General features: G+C 35.2%; 1 protein-coding gene across 2 annotated transcripts in view; it reads right to left on the bottom strand.

The window, feature by feature from the left end:
- The window catches only part of CNTNAP4 (contactin associated protein family member 4), a 229,537-nt gene that overhangs the window by 22,973 nt on the left and 194,284 nt on the right, over positions 1-12,280 (bottom strand). For both annotated transcript variants that reach the window (XM_081031056.1, XM_081031057.1), the window contains 2 exons: positions 11,976-12,146; positions 11,064-11,282 (listed from right to left, as the gene is read on the bottom strand). In XM_081031056.1, the coding sequence (XP_080887182.1) occupies positions 11,064-11,282; positions 11,976-12,146 (390 nt within the window). The remainder of the gene's footprint in view (positions 1-11,063; positions 11,283-11,975; positions 12,147-12,280) is intronic.

The raw sequence follows: 12,280 nt of genomic DNA, 5'->3' as shown, positions 1-12,280 counted from the left end.
TGAACTCCTTTAACTTTTTTCTTGTCTGGGAAGCTCCTTGTTTGTCCTCAATTCTAAATGATAGTTTTTCTGGGTAGAGTAATCTTGGCAATAGGTCCTTCATTTTCATCACTTTAAATGTTTCATGCCAACCTCCTCTGGCCTGAAAAGTTTCTGTTGAGAAATCAACTGACAGTCTTATGGAAGCTCCCTTGTAGGTAACTAACTGCTTTTCTCTTTCTCTAAGATTTTTGTTTTTAGCCTTTGCATTTTAATTATGATGTATCTTGGTGTGGGCCTCTTTGGGTTCATCTTGTTTGAGAATCTCTGTGTTTCTTGGGCTTGTATGTCTATTTCCTTCAGCAGGTTAGGGAAGTTTTCCATCATTATTTTTTCAAATGGGTTTTCAAATCCTCTCTCTCTCTCTCTTCTCCTTCTGATGCTCCGATGATGTACACTTGATGTTCCAGAGGCTCCTTAAATTATCCTCATTTCTGGATTCTTTTTGCTTTTGCTTTTCTGATTGGGTGTTTTCTCCTACCTTATCTTCCAGATTGCTGATTTGATCCTCTGCTTCATCTAACCCACTGTTGATTCCCTCTAATGTATTTTTCATTTCAATTATTGTAGTCTTCATTTCTAAATGGTTTTTTTATGTTTTCTATCTCCATTTTTATGTGTCCTGTCTCTTTGTTGAGGTTCTCACTGAGATCACTGAGCATCCTTATAACCAGTGTTTTTTTTTTTTTTTTTTTTTATTAATTAATTTATTTATTAGTTTCAGGTGTACAAAACAAGGTAATACTTAGACGTTCATTTGAAATCTGCATCTGGTAGATTGCTTGTCTCCATTTTGTTCAGTTCTTTTTCTGGAGCTTTGTTCTAATCTTTCACTTGGGACATGTTTCTTTTTCTCCCATTTTGGCTGCCTCCCTCTGTTTGTTTCTGTTTATTAGGTAGGACTGCTATGTCTTCCAGTCTTAGTAGAGTGGTGTCCTGTGGGGTCCAATGGTCCCTGGTCACCTGAGCCAAGTGTTCTAGGTATGTCCCTTGTGTGGGTTGTGTGTGCTGTCCTATTGTAGTTGAGCAATAATTGCTCTTGGCACATCAATGGGAGTGACTGACCCTTAGTCTGATTTGTTGTGAGGACTGGCCTTGAATACAGTGGAGAAGCTATTGTGCAGGGGCTGACCCTACAGAGCAAGATTAGTTTTTTCATTGGTGAATCTTATTCAGACAATCATCTGAACACCATATTTAAAGCACTATCCTAATAGGAATGTAAGCTCTAGGACTTCATTTAGCTAGCTCCTAATCTAGCCTTAATACTTAAAATCTCCTTATCCTCAGAGATTAAACAGGTTTTTTTTTGTTTGTTTGTTTTTGTTTTTATGGGTATTTCATAAATAAAACTTGGCTAGAAAGACCCTAAATAAGGTTTTTGTCGTCATCTACCAGGCTTTATCGTTTACCAATTTACTTTATATATTATCAGTGTCCCTATATTAGAGTACACATGCAATAAAGCTGTTTTGATCACACTGTACCCCCAGTACACTGAACAATGCCTGACACTTAACAGCTATTAAATAACTACTTACAATAACCAATTAATTAGAAATTAACATTAACAATAACTAATTATTGATACTGAATTTATTATTAATAATTAATGCAGTTTTTCATTAAACCAGATTATACCTTAAGAGTGGGAGATGGGGCTTAGTGCTTCAAAGGTTGAAGAGAAGGACATATTTTGCAGCACAGGGATGTTCGGGTCCCTGAGACTGAGAATGATGATAAAACTCAATGAATACAAACTACAGAATAAATTAATTAAATAAACCTATATTTTTGGACAATGAAATACCATGAAGAAGAAATTAAAAGAATTCCTGACAATTTGGGACTCATGGCACTAATGCTCTTGTAATTCAGATTCATAGATATAATGGTCTCTATTCAAATGACTGTATTTCAATTTCTGTATTCAGAATGTTTCAATTGACATAATTTGTGCCTCTTCAATGAAGAGTATAAAAGTTTTAAGGGTATGGGTCAGATTTTCTATTTCTAAATCCAGAGGCAGTGTGATATGGAGCCAGACATATTCCGATTCCAATATACGTGGGCATGACAGGGAAGGAAGAGTTGATTTCATCCCAGAGTTCCCCAATAGCTGAAAATCTTGTTTCAGTTCACCTACATTTACTCAATATCCCGCCATTCTTGTGGTCTTTTTCCTTTATTCTCATCTTTTCCCTTCCACATCAAACCATCTACTTACCTTAGGTTCATACCTCCCTATTCTCCCACTCTTCTAACTCAACCCAATAAAAATGTCTAGAGCTCAGAGCTAAGTCATTGACTTAGATTCTTTTGGCATTCTAGCTGGAGTTTTCTTTTCTGGGTAAGACAGTCTGCAGCCTTGATTTTAGCTTTGGCTCACGAATTCTTTGGAGGAGGACCAGATGCTGTGAAGTTTGGATTAGAGGTGTACTCCTGGTTTATTTCATTTACTTCATGTTATAGTGCTTCAAAATCATGGTATATAGTTTATAGTACATAATAATATTAAATCAGGGTCTACTATGCATTTGTTCTCTGAAACATCTAGTCTCTCTGGTTTAGATATTTATCTCAATCTGCTAGTGACATAATTATAACTAAAAAACTTGGAGCTCAACAACTGAAAACCATCCATTTTCACCTGCCCCAACTTGTTTATTTTCGTTTTCTTTTGTTTTGTTCAGATGATGAGAAACTAAATCATAGAGAAGTCCAGGGACAAGCCCATGGGTATAGCTGAGAAATTTTAGAATAAACACATTTAGTTAGAGGCAGAGATAGGACCAGAAACTACAGTGGGCCTTTTGTTACAAGAAAGCCCCTTTTGTTACAAAAAAGCCCCTTTCTTCTCCCTCGAAAAAATGTGATCAAAGAAAAAAATTTCCATTTTCTTCTGCTCCTCAGGTCATTTTCATTTTAAATGGCATTTAAGTTCTGCAAGTTTTATTTAGCAGCTATTTACTGAGCTCTGTGTCTGACACTGGAGGTACAGATCTAGCTCTCAAAGAGCTCATAGTCTAGTCTTAGATTTACACAGGGAAACACATAATTACTCCATCATGTGAATGGTAGAAATAGATACCAGGTGGAGAAGGTGGTCAGATGATGGGAATGTTAACAGGAAAAAATAAGCATATATAGGTGTGAAATCCAGGCTTAAACAGTACTTGTAAGAGTGAGAAGAAAATCAACTCAGCTTTGTAAAAAGGACTTCTTAATTCTGAACTTTTAAAGAGTTAATGTTTACCTAATTAGTTTTAAATTACACTTTTTAATTACCAAAAGGTAATGTTAATTAAATGTAAACATTTGTGTCATACATGTATCAAGGATTTTTACTTTACTGTTCGGTTTCAAGTTAATGACTTTTTAAGATATAACTATTCTGGAAAACATGGATATTGTAAATAGAATTGGGTTTGAAAGCTTAATTAAAGATTCCAGTGCCTTTTCAGGGTTAGAGTCTGTCCAATTAAAATGAGTTGTAGTTTGATTAATTGATTCTGGATGTTTCTGCTGAGTTATTGTGTTTTGAACTGGCTTCCAATTAATTTTCTATCAATGTACCTGCCATACTATATCAGAGATAATGAATTCCAAACTTCCCGAACACTGAGTATTTTGTGGGACAAATGCCTAACCTTTCTATGTGAATGAATATAAATGAATCTGTTCACTTACATAACAGTATTGGGATATTGCAACTAAATTACTGTACTAGGTGCTGAGTAGAGACTGAGAGAGCCCAATCCTTTTATTACATGCCTTACTCTCAGGAAATTAGTCTAAGTGACATATGCTATTGTCACAGAGTATGAGCTGACTCTTCCCTATGCCACTTTTCCACCACTTTTGTGGCAGGAAGACCTTTCATTGTTAATGGAAAATTATTTATGTGTTGTTCTTGGATATTATTGAGGATTAATTGGGAACAACTACATAATTCACTCAGGGGCCTTAGGAAGGAAGGAAGGAAGGAAGGAAGGAAGGAAGGAAGGAAGGAAGGAAGGAAGGAAGGAAGGAAGGAAGGAAGGAAAAAAGGAAGGAAGGAAGGAAGGAAGAAAGATCTCTACACTTCCTTTAAAATTCAAAGTTATGGAAGCTCGTCTGGCAGAGTACGGGGGGCTCTCTCTGACTGTGGCACTGTGGCAGAGAAAGGCAGCTAGGGCCCTGTCCACGGATCACCCTGAGGCAGAAAAGTGATAGGACATGCAGTCTGGGCTCAGGACGAAGTCAGGTGATTGAACGGAAAAGGTGGTCTTCTGTGTACCTTGCACTGGATCTTTAGTCCCATCCTATCCAGCCATCCTGAGGGAAGACAGCCTTGCAGAAATGATGGTACAAGCTAAGGTAGAGGGCTAGGAGACTGGAAGCCCAACTATAATTTTCTCATTGAGCAAAGCCCTGGGAGGGCTGGAAAGAGAAAAATTGTTCTCTTGATTAAAGAATTATTATGGTTGAAAGAGGCAGCTAGTGTAAGCAAAAGTGTCTGTCATAGGCAGAAAATTCAGTCACTTTTCCATGAACCAAAATCAGTGGTAAGAACGTGTCTGGGTGGTGGTAGTAGCAGCAGAGAAAACGGGTCTATGTAGACTTCTCAGATGTCAGAGCCACAGTAGCTCTCTGTTTTGACCACACTAAGGCTGATTATAAAGAAATGAACTGTTGGTGGTACAGTCATATTCTCTGATCTCAGAAGAGCGCATCTGAAATCCGATTTTCATCAACAATCATCCACATTTGCTCACTGGACATGAAAAGTACACTGGGAGCTTCTTAGGCTAAACATGAAAGAGACACCTCAAGGAACGGAGAAGATAATTGAAATAAATGATATGATGACATAAAAAGAAATGTAACTTTTAGTGCACTGCACTTAGGTAACGAGAAACATATTTACTACAAAAGAAAATTAGTCTGAAACAAAAGTTATTCAAACAGAAAGTTATTTAGCATTCTCTTCCTGTAACTATGTTAGCCTATCAAAAACAAACTAAATGTTAAAAAAAACTAGAATATATTATAATTAAGAACTTCTTTCATCAAGAGACACCATTAACAATATGAAAATATAATCCATAGATATATTTGTAATAAATTTATCTGAAAAGGCATCACCCAAACTATATAAAGACTTCCCACAAATTTATTTATTTTTTAAAAGAAGGCAACCCTGTAGAAAACGAACAACAGAGCTGAACAGCCATTTCATAAAGGAGGATATATCCAAGTGGTCAGTAGAGATTTGGCAGTGTCTCTTAATGCGTCACAATATATACATATGCTATGACCCAATAATTCCATTCCTAGGTACACACCCAGCAGAAATACAAACACAGGTTCACCGGAAGACCAATACAAGGACATACTGGTAATATCCAACTTTGAAAGTACACAAATACCCATCAGAGTACATAAATAAATCTTGTACTGGTACAGCCAGATTCCCAAAAGATCCCCATTTGATACTAATGTGCAACTAAGGCTGAGAACCAATCTTCAGAGCTTCAATATGCTTAGAGTTAAACATTAACCTTTGTGTACAGTATTTAGATTGCTCTAGATACTCAATAAATATTTGTAGATTTGATGCAATTCAAGTGTAATACAAATGACTCCTGAGTGTATGTCAGGAGTCCTTCCTTCTCCTTCAGGTCCTAGTCACAAAGTATGGAAATGGAGTTTGCGCCATTTAAAAACCTGTCAGTTAAAGAATTTAGACTGCAAACAAAAATTGCAGAGCTGTTTGAATGAAAATCAATTCAAGGCTAATTTAAGAAGCTTCTAAGAAAAATGCTGAGTTTACGAACCAAAATAGAAAATGACCACTGTCACATTTCAGCTTAAAAAAGTGATTGATTCTTTTCTCTGCTTCATTTCTGTGGTTGGAGAATGTTTGTGGGCATATAACTTAAGCAGTGACTCTGGACATTGAGTCCTTGGTGTTAACAAGGTCAAGGGCATATGTTTAATTCACCAATTAACATCATGTCATTAAATTTAGTTTTTGAGTTAATGAATAGCACCTCTGAATAGGACATTTAACATGTCATAAATCACACACAGACAAATAAAGGACAAGTGAAAGAATGAGAAAAGGTAGGTACAAACCCACTACCATAATTAAGAGAGAGGATGGAGAATGATGGGCTACAAACAGAAGGTGAATCATCATTTTTATTATCAAAAGCAATGCAATGGTTGAGATTATTTGGGGAAGGGAGGAGATGTTCATTTCATTGGTACTCATTGTTTCTAATCTGTCATATTACATTAATGTTAATTTTTTTTACTTTTTCATACAAGGTTTTTGTTCATCATCTTATTACTCCTTCACTTTGCATAACATCCTACAGCAGAGATTAGTTGAAGCTAATTGTTCTATTTGGAGCTACAGGGATTGCTAAAAATCCATCTGTTTTATAATTCTTTGGCGTAGGCTAAAACAAGTTGAATCTCTGAAACTATCATTTCCTTATTCCTTTTTCAATCGCCACACATAATTATTGCCCAGCTGAATCACATTTTTAATCATGCTTTCTATTTATTTTTACTGATTTTGCTCAGAAGTTAAAGCATTAATCTTGTACCAGAGTTTCACTCTGAGATATGAATCCCCTTTATGATTGGTCTTTAGAGGAGAATGTGAAACAAGCAATAGAGAAAATGCATGAGATTCTTTGGTGTTATCCCATTGCAGTAGTCACTTCTGAGAAACTGCAGAAAACTTTAAAGTTTTAATGTAAAAAAATGTAATGTCAATAAATATCGTCAACACAGGCCTGGTTATGGTAGCAAAGTGAGATGGAGAATTAATTTAAATCAAAATTAACATATATTCAAATATCCACAGTTTTGTATGTAAATAAAAAGTGTTAATGATAGTATCTCAAACAAACATATTTCTACATTACCAAAATTTCTAATTATTTCCTATTTTTATTTTTTATTTGAAACATTCCACAACACTTTTTATGTTTTCTGCCAAATTTGTACACAAACAAGAAGGTGCATTTTTGGTAAGAACTACTAAACGTGGGGGTGATAAAAAAATTTATCTTAGACGAACACTAACTTAGTCTTTCAGTTTTCTTCTGCATTTATAAAGATTGTTTCCATGTAATTTAAAACATTGCTTCTATTATTATTATCCTCATCCTCAGTGTCTAGATTTAAAACATTTTTGTTAGGAGAAAAAAGTTATGCTGAAAACTATAGACTTACTCTTTGCAATTACATTTAATTGGGACTAATTCATTTGTCCCAATACCCAAATACAAATGATAATTGTTATGCATACTTGAAAATACAGATTAACATAATTATTTTTAAGATGGACGGGTGCAGTACAAATTAAACTGCTGAACTTGTATGTAAGGAGAATGAAATTACCCTTTAAACTGTAACCAGAAAATCAATTCATTGAATTAAAGCAGAGATTCCCAGTCACTCAGTGAGTCACTGGCTCTGAGAACAGACTTCAGGTTCACATACTATAAATACGTGGGGGAGCAGTTTCCAAGAGAAGGTCCCTGCTACATCTGATATGTGCTGGCACAGATCATATACACAAAGAAGCCTGATTTCCTGGTGAGAGTGTGATTAGGGGACAGGTGGGATCTCACTGAAGGAGAGGAAGAAGGGGAGATACTTTTTCTGGGCTGTGAAAGAGGACTTTTGCAACCCGAGTATGGTTTGTAGTATATAATCTAGCTCATGGGGCCAGGGACAGCTTTAATCATGCTACAAATGAGGATAAAGGAAGCAACAAACGAACAACAAGAAAAAACTAAGTTAAGGTGAAATTAAAAACTGAGAGAGGACGTAAGGAACCCAGAGACCTACCTAGCAGCACCTTGCCCCCAGGAGATTAGTGGGGTTAAGTTGTAGACCAATCACCACGTCATTGGCAAGTTACATGCATTGACATTTAAAAGGCCCACCTCTGTTTCTCACCATTTCCACTAATCCCACACCACCATTGTCTCTCCTAAAGACAACTGCCACAATCTGCCGCCATCCTATTCCCTCCATCCGTATTCCTCACAGCAACAAGAGAGCGTGGAAAATGTAAATGGGATCATGCCACTCCTCAGACCCCTTAGAATAAATTCCAAATTCTTCTCTATAGCCTTAAAGTTTCCCTATGTAACTCCACCATGTTCCATACCACTCTGTCTCCCATGCCGACTCTCTCCTCCAGCCACATGAAATTTCTTGTTGCTCCTTGACTACCTAAATCACTCCTGCCATTAGGAGCATGTTCCTTCCCCATGCAATTCTTTTCCTTCACATGTTCACAGGGTTCCCTCTTCTGCTTTACCTGGCCTCTCTGTTCAAACGTAAGGTCCTCAGAGAGAACGCCCCTGACCGCCTTACTTGAAAAGAACCTCGCCAAATCATTACCTGACTCTTTCCTCTGCCTTTCAATTTATAGTATTTGTCATTCATTATCTGAAACAATATATACATACATACACATACATATTATATGTGCACATATGCATGTCTATACATACATATGTATATATAGTTTTTGTTTTATTTTGTCTTATTTTTCACTCTTTTATTGGCTGTGTCTTGCCTCCTCCACTGAAATATCCTCTCAGGAAAGCAGAGAACTACTTTTTGGTCTTAGTAAGTGCTACATTAAGTTAGCTATAATTATTACTGTTTTTAGTAGTTTTTCACCCACTGCACTAAGTTGGTAATCTTTTTAATTATAATTTAACTTCTATTGAATCTTGCTGCAGGAGAAAAGTATTTTCATTCAGAAATTTTTTTTAAATTCTGATTTCTTTGATAGGAATGTTGTAAATTGATAAATTAATATTTTGTCTTATAAGTATTATTTTATTAACTTGGTTGGGGCCCTTTCCAAAGAAAGTCTTCCGTTCTTGCGATGGAGGTAAAGATACAAACAAGACCTTTATGTGGCCTCTTTACAGCCAATGGCCTGCCTCCACCTAAGGCTCCCTTTTTTTTTTTTTTTTTAAGTGTGTTTTTCCAGGACCCATCAGCTCCAACTCAAATAGTTGTTTCAATCTAGTTGTGGGGGGTGCACCTCACAGTGGCCCATGCAGGGATCAAACTTGGCAACCTTGTTGTTAAGAGCACCACGCTCTAACCAACTGAGCTAACCGGTGGCCCCCAAGCCTTTCTTTTCTTTCAATGAATCTTTTTTTAATATCATCACATTAACCATTTCAATTTACTCATTACTTCTGAGAAGGAAGGGAGAGATTGTATAAATAGATTTTTATTAACAGCAGAGGTTTTGTGTTTTTTTCCCCAGATATCTTCTGCATTTTCTTTTTAGTTTTCAATGACTTTGACCTAAACATAATAAAGATTTCAGTTTTTAGAACTTTTAAATAACACAATTATCCTTGAATTTAACACATAGCAATGTCAAAAGCCTAACCATTTTCCTCCATAAAGATGAAATATCTTAGATTCTTATTAAAATTATAACACATGATAGCAACAGACTCAAGTCTGTTCTATCCCGGTTTTCTGATATCATAATAGCATTTTTACCCATTATAACTACCTGAAATCAAATTAAGGCCAGGATTCCTATCAGACACAATACACAGTGACTCCATTCCTATGAAGTTAAAATTCATACCAAGGATAAAAGTTCACATACAGGCAAACTGCAGCAGATTTCACTGAAAATAGCAAGGACTATTTCAGCTTTTTCAATTTCCAAGAATAGTAAGGCTATTTCCTAGATCCTGACAGATTTTAAATTGCCATACCTTTTGCCGTGGCCATCTCTCATTTTTTGTAATTGAAGAAATATTTATGTCAACTTCCTGACTGAGCTTCTAGCATGTTATTAAAAGAAAACTTATGTATTTCTTCTCACGTAGTCTTTATTATTTCTATACCTTTAAATAAGTCAGTTGAGTGGCCACAAGATCATGATTAGATTGCCTATTACAATGCCTTACTCATAGAAGCTGTTCATTAAATATGTATTGAGTAAAAGAAAGAATAAATGATAGAAACAATGAGTACGTAAATTCATTAGAAATCTCAAAAATATCTTAGTCAAAAATGTCACATAAAACTTTATCCTTTGCAGTGAGAGTTAATAAAACAAGATTGTTAAACAATAGAAGATGTAATGGGGATCTGATGAATTTTGTTCTAAAATAAAACTGCTAAAATGCTTTAAATGTAATTTCTGATCATTTATAATTTATCCTGCTGTATAGTATTTCTATGTCCTCATATACATTAAAATACATGAAAAGTGATCAAATAAGAGAAAATCCCTTGAAATTTATGGTCGCTAAGTTCTGTAAAGTAATTAGCAAAGATCCAGAAAGATTCCTATCAGGTCTATAAATACCAAGTGAAGGTATTTAGGAAATAAAGGAACAACATTTGGATATAAATATGAAGTAGGTGATCAGAAGATATCCAAAAATGGGCAAAATGAGAGACACCAGTAGAACTGGTCAAACTTGTCAAGCATGGATTTTATACACTTTACTCCTGCTTTCCTTTTTTTCTTCTATTGCCTTTTTTTGACAGGGAGTCACTGGTTGGCATTGCCTGGAATTACAAGGAGGGTGCCTCAACTCCCCTGGGAACGGAGATAACCATTTCCAATATCATACTAAAAGCACTAATGTTAAAATAATAATAATAATAATAATAATAATAATAATAAAAATCCTGGAACAAATCACAAAATCTGCAAGTTTCGGAATTACTCAAACACAAATTTGAATCTCCTTTCCTAGATAGATTTCTGAAGGCAAGTCACTTCAACTCCCTTAATCTCAATTATTGCATTTGTAAAATAGGGATAATACTCATTTCACAGGTTATGGGGAAGAGATGAAACACCTGGTATAGCCTGGAGCATAAATTCTCAATAAATGGTGATTTGTTGTTTTTCTTTAAATTATTTTTATAATTGGTATTATTTTATTTTGGCTCGTCTCTGCACTTACATCATACAATTAAATGCTAAACTGCCTAGAAACAGAACTTACCCACAAAAAGTTGACTGTTAAGCTGCAAAAGGATATGCCCATCAGCTGGAGCCGGTTGCGTCTTTGGTGAGAGGTGATCAACCTGAATAGACGCCTCTTTCATATTCCTTTCAACCCTAACGTGGTGCCACTGGTTGTCATTGAAGTGAGTGGGTGAGTGCACCGAGATTTCAAATGGCCCATTCCCCACATCAAATGAAAAAGTCACTAGTGTTGGAGCTGGAAATAAACATGAAGATTGTTTAAGTTAATCCACGTGGGGAGAGCTGACTCTTCAACACACTTAGGAACAGCACCACAGCACAGCAATCGCTAAGTATAAATGTAATGATTTGAATTTTATGGGAGGAACCAATGACAGACATCGGTAAAGAATAAGTGTGAAAGGAGACGGTAAAATACGTTTATATTTTTTGGGGGGAAAAACAAATTTTAAGAAATTCATCCTCAGAGTTAAATTTTTGTGTTGATAAAAAGTAAAACTTTAGCCAGGGCAAGAAAACAAAACAGCACTTTATGAAAAAAATAATTTTACAGTGAACCAAAGTTTATATAAATTTTAAAGTATGCAATATACATTTGATATTAAGAAACTAATAGCAGTCTAAGAGTATATCAGAAGGATATGGGTGACTGATTTAATTAATTTTATAATTAATTGAGAATTTTAGTATTTTTAAAAAAAAATTATTTGAATTTAAAATGCTTCTTAAATTGGTTCTAGAGAACACAATAATTTCCCCAAATTATCACAGGTTAAATATTTTCTTGCAGAAAGACTAACAATATCACAGAATTTTTTCAAAGGGGTCCAATGAAAAGATTCAAGTAGAAACATAGTACTTTAAAAATTAATTAAAGGATTTACTACTAAATAGAATCCCATAGAATTCTCTGGGAAACAGAACTTACAGCGTAGCTCTATCCGTATAAAATCAGTAATCCCCAGGTTTTCTAAAAATACCCCAGATGAAGCTGTAGTCTTAAAAAAGAAAGAGACATCTGCACTAAGTTCTCCATGGAAAGTAGGAAAATGAAGATATGAAGCCTCAGTATTGAAGGAAGCTGAATTCCAAAATGACCCTGGTTTAAAAGAAAAAAGAAGAAAACAAATCCATGACATAAAATGAATGACATATTACCTTTTCTGTTTTTAGCATTGTTACTATTAAAAATATTGTTAATTCATACAAACCTGCTTTTCTTTCTTCTATTAA

This window comes from Rhinolophus hipposideros (genome assembly GCF_964194185.1).
Source record: "Rhinolophus hipposideros genome assembly, chromosome: 21".
Taxonomy (NCBI): Eukaryota; Metazoa; Chordata; class Mammalia; order Chiroptera; family Rhinolophidae; genus Rhinolophus; species Rhinolophus hipposideros.
Note: the sequence above shows the minus strand (reverse complement) of the source record. Positions and strands in the feature narration are given on the sequence as shown.